Genomic DNA, 8,819 nt, shown 5'->3' with positions numbered 1-8,819 from the left:
GTAAATCTATGACTGATTCATTTTGATGTTTGGTAGAAACCAACACAATACTGTAAAGCAATTATCCTTCAATTAAAAATAAATAAATTAAAAAAGAAAAGAAAAAAGCAGAGACATTACTCTGCCAACATAGGTCCATTTAGTCAAGGCTATGGTTTTTTCAGTGGTCATTACGGATGTGAGAGTTAGACTGTAAAGAGAGCTGAGTGCTGAAGAATTGATGCTTTTGAACTGTGGTGTTGGAGAAGACTCTTGAGAGTGCCTTGGACTGCAAGGAGATCCAACCAGTCCATCTTAAAGGAAATCAGTCCTGAATATTCATTGGAAGGACTGATGCTGAGGCTGAAAGTCCAATACTTTGGCCACCTGATGTGAAGAACTAACTCATTGGAAAAAACCTTGATTCTGGGAAAGCCTGAAGGTGGGAGAAGAAGAGGGCAACAGAGGATGAGATGGTTGGATGGCATCACTGACTCAATGGACATGAGTTTGAGTAGACTCTAGGAGTTGGTGATAGGCAGGGAGTCCTGGTGTGCTGCAGTCCATGGGGTCGCAAAGAGTCAGACACAGGTGAGCAACTGAACTGAACTGAACTGATCTGAAAGACCAATAATTCACACATACTTTTAACTGATTTTTAATTCAGGCATTTCTGAATTTCCTTAGTCAATTCTTCTAGCTTAATCTAATCACCAAATGATAAAGATTTTGTTGGTTATATTTGTCTTCGATAAGAAATTTAAATCCAGATTTTCAGGGATAAGAATGTTTTTGATGAGCGATAGCTCTAGACATGGTCTATGAACCTAGAGAAATACTTTCTTGGAATGAGTGTTTCCCCTATAAACCTACACCTCTGCTGCCACAGTACTAACCCCTTCCTCTCTGTGAAGGCAATTCCCTACCCTGGTCCCTACAGCAGGTGGATGTATCAATTAGAACTCTGGGTTTTGGTACAGGTCCCTCCTACATGCCTCTCACTGTGGGCTCACTCAGTGCACAGAAATACACTGCAGAGTCCTCCAGTTGTGAAGCTGAGATGGTAAGTGATGAATTTGCTTGCCTTCTGGAAATTTAATGAGTAGCGACCTTCTGCGGCATTTGGCTTGTTATAAGAGTCCTGGGGAATGAGGAAGGTCATCACCCCAATGCTGTGTTGCTTGTACCAGAATAGACCATAAGTTGTATCACCAGTGTCATATGTGCAATCCAGGGTCACAGTTTCTTTCTCCTGCACTGACTTTGGTGGTTGGTCTTGAGTTACTTTCTGGGCAATACTGGATCCTAGAGGAAAAAAATAGAAGTAGACTGTAGCCATGAAATTAAAAAACACTTGCTTCTTGGAAGGAAAGCTATGGAAAAGCTAGACAGTGTATTAAAATGCAGAGACATTACTTTGCCAAAAAAGATCTGTATAGTCAAATCTATGGGTTTTCCAGTAGTCATGTATGGATGTCAGAGTTGGACCAGAAAGAAGGCTGAGTGCTGAAGAATTGATGCTTTCAAATTGTGGTGCTGGAGAAGACTCTTGAGAGTCCCTTGGACTGCAAGGAGCTCAAACTAGTTAATCCTAAAGGAAATCAACCCTGAATATTCATTGAAAGGACTGATGCTGAAGCTGAAGCTCCAATACCTTGGCCACCTGAGGCAAAGAGCAGACACATTGGAAAAGACCCTGATTCTGGGAAAGATTGAAGACAAAATAAGGGTGCAGCAGAAGATGAGATGATTATATAGTACCACGGACTCAATGGACGTGAATTTAAGCAAACTCCAGGAGATAGCAAAGAACAGGGGAGCCTGGTGTTTTGCAGTCCATAAGGTTATAAAGAGTCAGACACAGCTTAGCTACTGAACAAAACAATAGAGATTTAGGAATAAGTGATGTAGAATAAAGAAATTCTACTTTACACTCAGCTATGCTTCCTTCCCAGGATACCCTTAAGACTGCCTGTTTCTTTGGTCCTTAGGTCACAGAGGAAGCACAATCCCATCAAGACCATCCTTACCTAAACACAGTGAAGCCACAACCACCTTCAGAAGGCTGGAGAGAAGCATGTTTCAGCTCTTCCACTAGATGGAAAATATCTTCAATGTCAAGGCTTTGCAAGGTGAGGTGAGCCTGGCAGGGTGAGGGAAGAATTGCTGGGTATGTGCTGCTGCTGCCCCACAACAGGAAACAGGGGTGAGCTGATGTAGCAAGTTGAGTAGCAAGTTGATGTGGGTTACATCAAGTTCTCTATGAACCAGGTGAGAGTCCTACTCACCCCAAACTTCCTTTTATATTAACCAGTTCTTCAACCGATAGCAATTACATCTTAAAATAAACACGAGTTAAATTTGATATTGCAAAGAAGCCTCCCCCCCCCACACACACACAATGCTGTGTTAGGTCATTGCTTCTGTGAAAGAAATGAGTGAGTAGCTCCTATTTAAAAATATTATCTGTAATGTATTATGGAAATAATATAAGACATACTAACCATGCATCCTCACTTCTGTGTTCAGTTCTTCCACCTAAGGTAGAAATAAATCACTTTATGGTAAGAAGGCAAAGCACTTTAGCTCTTTTATTCTGCCTATTGTTACAATAATACTTCTCCTCACTATCAATATTTTCAGTTGCCCATCTTGGGGCCAAAGCAGGAAAATCTAATCATCCTTTTCTAAAGAGTTTAGGCTGAGGTTGCAGAGATTGACTCCTGTCACAGAAATCCCCTTTTATTCTCTACTAATTTTGACAGTCCAGCTCTGTAGATATCTTAGTTTTGTCATTAGGTTATCAAGCCTTTGAATTTATATTCATCCCATTAACTCAACTGGGACCATAAACGAGCCATACCAAACTGTTATATATCCTGTATGCCCAGCTCTAAAAGAAGTACATAGCAGGTGATCTCATACACCTCCATAAGACAGCTAACCCTAAGATCACCACTGATTCCACCCCCACCCTACACCTGTGCCACTACATCCCCAACCACTTCCTGTCTGTAATAAATCTTTGTGTATGAATATAACAGGAAAGCCATGCCTAGGGATATAACTCTACATCATGGCAAACAACAAAGACCCACTGCCTATCACAGCCTATTTCTTGATAAATTAGCCAAAACTTATCTTCCCCCGATAGCTCAGCTGGTAAAGAATCCACCTGCAATGCAGGAGACCCCGGTTCAATTTCTGGGTCAGGAAGTTCCACTGGAGAAGGGATAGGCTACCCACTCTAGTATTCTTGGGCTTCCCCTGTGGCTCAGATGGTAAAGAATCTGCCTGCAATGCGGGAGACCTGGGTTCGATCTCTGGGTTGGGAAGATCCCCTGGAGAAGGGAAAGGTTATCCATTCCAGTATTCTGGTCTGGAAAATCCATGGACAGTATAGTCCATGGGGTCACAAAGAGTCAGACATGACTGAGTGACTTTCACTTCACTGTTCACTTCACATCTTCCTGTCTCAGTAATGACAGCCTCAGCGAAATTGTTTGAAGCATCTTTAGATTTTGAAGTGGAATCTCTATTAAGTTTAATGGAACAACATACAGTAGGAATTGTTCTCTAATTTAAAAACACCCAACTTTTTCTAACAACTGGTTGACTAAATATGAAATATCATTCATTTCTCTTCATATTATTTAAGTCTTTTAAACTTCTCAATAAAAGGATCTCATGACTGTATTCTGTTACTCAAAATACATCCATACCCAGAACAATTCTTTGGAAAGTCTCATATCAAACTCTGAATTTATATTTTTTTAATTTTTGAAATGAGTTCGGTATGGGGGGTAGTGCTTCCCTGGTAGCTCAGCTGCTAAAGAATCTGCCTGCAATGCAGGAGACCCCAGTTCATTTCCTGGGTTGGGAAGGTGCCCTGGAGAAGGGATAGGCTACCCACTCCAATATTCATGGGCTTCCCTGGTAGTTCAGTCAATAATCTGCCTGCAATGCAGGAAATCTGAGTTTGATCCCAGGAGGAAAGATCCCCTTTAGGAGGGCGTGACAACCCACTCCAATATTCTTGCCTGGAGAATCCCTGTGGACAGAGGAGACTAGGAGGGCTACAGGCCGTGGGGTTGAGAAGAGTCGGACACAACTGAGTGACTAAGCACAGCACAGCACAGGAATGGGGAGTTTTTCATTACAAAAGGAGAGCACAGGGAAGTTTTGGGGAGCAGTGAAACTGTTCCGTGTCATTATCCTGTGATGGCTTCATGATCTCTACAATGGATTAAAATTCAAAATAGAAATATAAATAAAAAATAGTCAAATTTTCTATGTAATTACTTAGGAATTAAGATTTAAAATACTGAACTCAAAATAGCAAAATAGGAACCTTCTACCATCTTTTCACCCTGCCAAAAACATCAATTTTCACAGTCATACTCCAAGGGAGCTTTGAGAAGTCCAGAAATCCAGCAGAGAATTTCCAGCACACTGTCTGACGTCAGACACACTGAAGAGGGTTAGGGGAACAATTTCACATTACCTTCATCACTCCTCCCCTCAAAGCACACAGCTGGGCTCCAGGGGAAACATTCTTGACCTGCGATTTCTCCACAGAGGAAAGTGAGGGCCTTTGAGTGAGCATCTGCTCTCCAGCTTTAGGAGAACCTACAGAAAAGCCTTGCCCCTTTTTCACCTCACCTAGAATACTTAGGTGTGCTACTCAGCTGGGGAGTGGGGAGCACCTGGGAACAGCAGCCAGGTCTCCGGGAGGGCATTAAAATGAACACGTTTCCTACGACCAGGGCACTGGCTCCATCAGGACTGCCCACCAGTCACTGGGGATGCCTTGCCTGCCAATCATCAAAAGTGGCCCAGGGGTACCAGCCATCACACAATGTCTGACTCAAACACTACCTCACCCTGTCACTGCTCCCAGGTCGCAAAGAACAGCCAGAGTGAGGCTTTGCAGATGCCTAGTGAGCATGTGCAGAAGGCGGCCCCACTCTGCTGGCCTGGAAGAAACAAGACAGGTGTAAGCAACCAGCGTCCCCCTAAGGAAAGGAAGAAAAATGGAGGCTATCAACACCCAGACTGGCCTCCTAGGATCAAGAGAAGGCCATGAAGTTTGCAGCAAATTGTACAGAGACAGGAGAAAGCAAATACCCCGTTTGATTTGCAATCATTTGAATGTGACATTGTCAAATCGCTTTCTATCTTACTTTTCCTCAAATACACAAAAAATATATACTATTACTGGGCACTAAAGGAAAAGACATGTCACATTTTCTCAATAGAAAGTGGTCAATGTGCATAAAAGGGATGTCAAACAATGTAAAATTGTAATTTATTAATATTTCTCATAGAGCTATTTCAAAGCTGATGTTTGGGAACAAGACAATGAAATGGGGAATGCTCAATTCAATATTTAATATTTAGTGGAAAAAGATACTAATTAAGATAGGGATTTATAAAAAGAGTAAACTGAATATTAGCAACATTGTGTGATCATAGAATCGTCAATATCATGTTAATTATATAAAGCATTTTCTTATATTTGGCATGTAATTTGTATAATCAGAAAAATATGCTGTTTTCAAAGCACAATATTTTTAAAACTCATTCATAATAAGGATTGTGATATGGATAACAGGGGGAGTATTTATAGAAGAGGAGTCTGAATGGCAAAATTTAAAGTTGGTCTTACAACTTAAAAATAAATCAGTAAATTACTAACTCTCTTCAAGAATTCAGTAAGCAACAGGTATCCAACAACATGTTCTAATCCTTTCTAGCTACCCTTGAGCCTAATATTCTTATCCAATGCTTTTTATGGCTTCCCTGATAACTCAGTTGGTAAAGAATCGCTTGCAATGCTGGAGACCCCGGTTCGATTCCTGGGTCTGGAAGATCCCCTGGAGAAGGGATAGGCTACACACTACAGTATTCTTGGGCTTCCCCTGTGGCTCAGCTGGTAAAGGATCTGCCTGCAATGTGGGAGACCTGGGTTTGATCCCTGTGTTGGGAAGATCCCCTGGAGAAGGGAAAGGCTACCCATTCCAGTATTCTGGCCTGGAGAATTCCATGGATTGTATAGTCCATGTGTAGCAAAGAGTTGGACACGACTGAGTGAGTTTCACTTTCTTTCACATGTTTTTTATAAGTAGCACATCAGTTTCCACCTGCAGACAAACAATATAACATTTGTCATATTTGAAGGTTGCACCAAAGGAAGGGGGCTGCCCCAGTCACAGGTTTGAGTACAGACAGAAGATGCCTGGGAAGCACTGTGTACTTGCTGCACAGAAGTAGACAGCTGAGTCTCCAGCTTCAGTGGTTGCGATGTGCAGGGAGAGATGTTTGGCTGTCTTATTCAATAAAACAGTCAGTCTCTGGTCTTCCTCTTTGACCTTATTTGAACGAATAGCTATAAGGAACTGAGGACCTTTCCCAGGTTCTTGCTTATACCAAGGGAAGTAGTCTGAAGCTGTGTCTGTATATGTGCAGGTGATAACAGAGCTGTTTCCCTCCTGGACACTCAGGGTAGGACTCTGCTCCACCTTGTTTCCAAGGCTGACACCTATGGAGAAAGTAGAAGTCAGAGAAAGGTTGTTAGATTATTTAAATCTAGAGTTTACTTTCCCTTTTCTACAATAACTAGAAGAAACCTGAATAAAGCCAGTCTTGGTATCTAAAAAATATCTACTGATATACTCTATTTCCCTTAAACCCTCAACTCACAGTCCAGCTGCAGCCACAAGAATGTGATTAAAGCTCCAATGGGTATCTTCATTGTTTTTCCTATTTAGAATCAATCGTGGACCGCAGTCTCCAGCCAGGAGAGTTGTTTCTGTTACCAAGTGATCCCTTCTTTTCTCTAGTGGTTTCTTTCATTGTCTACCCAGCCAATAAGAAAAAGGCTCTGCTTCTGCCCCAAGCCTACCTATCCATTCAAAACCCACTCAATGAACCCTCCACATGTCCTGATCAGCAGAGGGCACTGCCATCTGGTGGTCACATCTCTACCTACTGAACTCTCTGGTTAAATGTCTTTCTCATACCTGTGCTTATGAGGGACTCTGATGCATAAAAACAGCAAAGACCAAACAAATTTTGTCTTAGATTGAAAATTTAAATGTACAGTAAGAATGTAGAGATTAAGATTTACACCTCTGCACACAACTGAGTCATTTTTAGTAAGTTAGAAGGAGGTAGATGCTGTTGCTCTTTATCCAATGATGGGCCTGATATTAGTTTTGAAATTAGAAAAGCACCATGATTCACTCTTAAACATAAAAATACAAAACTTTCCTTTTCAGCCTGTATACCATGCTCTTTTGTCTACTATGGGTAGAAAATCTTTCTAAAAGGAACATGTAAGCCAAAGAAGAGTATAAGAGAAAAAAGATCATTTGATATTCCGAATGCCTATTATCTTAGATTGTGTTCCTCTAAGCCGGTCTTGCCTGTTAACTGTGACTGTAGTTAACAATACTGTACTTTTCATTTGAAAGTTACTCGGAGTGCAGACCTTAAATAACTCACCATAATAACAACAAGACAAAAACCCTGGTAAGTATGTGCAGTGAAAGATGTGTTCACTAATCTTATCAGTGTTATCACTTCAAAATATATACATATATCAAATCATTATATTAGACACCTCAAACTCACACATATCTTAAAAGCAGTGAGTGACTCAGCCTTAGTGGAATTTCCTCCAGAGTATGAGTATGAGTCAGTTCTACTGGCATGCTTCTGCTGCCTTGGCCATCGCTGGCTCAGAGTCTATATTCTATAAATTTTCTTCCAGTTTCCACTACAATGTTGTTTCCCCAAGACACTGACATTGACATTTCCCCAATAAAATGTTCTTTCCCCAAGACATTTCCCCTTAACTTCTGTGAGCTTCCAGAATTATCTTCCTCTGCCAAAACCACTTTGATTACTTAGAATTTTCTGGTTACCTCTGTGAGAATAAATCCAAGAAAGCCTCAATGTTGCCTGTGTCTTCTAGAGAAATAGTGCAAATAGAAGATTGGCCCTAAAGAACCTGTCGTAAGAAACGGTCCCTGGGCAACCAAGACTACCTCATTTCCAGAGGTAGAAGCCCCTCTCCTGTGATTTGGATTCTCTGGCCCTGTGGATTACAAAGAATAAATTAACCTCTGTTCCATATCTCATATCTTTAAAAATTTACGCAGCTATGGTGAAGAATATCTACTCAATATATGAATATGTATATTTATTAAAATGTGCAGGTTTTATGTGTGTTAAACTTCTTGCATTGCAGGCAGATTATTTACCATCTGAGCCACCAGGGAAGCCCAGGTAATACACAAAGTTTGAAACAATTTTTTATGTGACATTCTTAATTCATCAAAGACTAACTTCCACTTCTCTTCTGGATTTAGAAAGCAATTATTCCTTGTTATAAATTCCCTGGAGGCTCAAACAGTATAGAATCCGCCTGCAATGCGGGAGACCCAGGTTTGATCCCCAGGTCAGGAAGATCCCCTGGAGAAGAGAATGGCAACCCACTCCAGTATTCTTGCCTGGAAAAATCCCATAAACAGAGGAACCTGGCAGGCTACAGTCCATGGGGCCGCAAAGAGTCAGACATGACTGAGCGACTAACACTACTATAAAGAATTGTGGAGAGCATTGGTGTTCTTTACTTATAAGTAATCTCACTCAGGCCTCCTATTTTAGTGCCCGCCACAAATCTTCAACCCATACATACACAGGCACTCGCAAGAGCAACACCATCTTTCTCAACTATTCAAAGATAACTGGCCCTTCTTTTTTAAACTCTTCCATAGCACACATTGTGACACCTCTCGCACTAAACCTAGGTTTCTTCTTCGTCTAGTCTGTAA

General features: G+C 41.3%; 1 gene segment (V, D, J or C); it reads right to left on the bottom strand.

The window, feature by feature from the left end:
- Nucleotides 1–6,188: 6,188 nt before the first annotated feature.
- LOC112587988 lies at nucleotides 6,189–6,832 on the bottom strand. The segment is given in 2 exon segments: nucleotides 6,189–6,520; nucleotides 6,682–6,832. Coding segments are annotated over 2 exon segments (384 nt in total).
- Between the last annotated feature and the right edge of the window lie 1,987 nt (nucleotides 6,833–8,819).

This window comes from Bubalus bubalis, chromosome 11 (assembly GCF_019923935.1).
Source record: "Bubalus bubalis isolate 160015118507 breed Murrah chromosome 11, NDDB_SH_1, whole genome shotgun sequence".
In the NCBI taxonomy this organism is placed as follows: Eukaryota; Metazoa; Chordata; class Mammalia; order Artiodactyla; family Bovidae; genus Bubalus; species Bubalus bubalis.
This window is presented reverse-complemented; position numbering and strand designations above follow the sequence as displayed.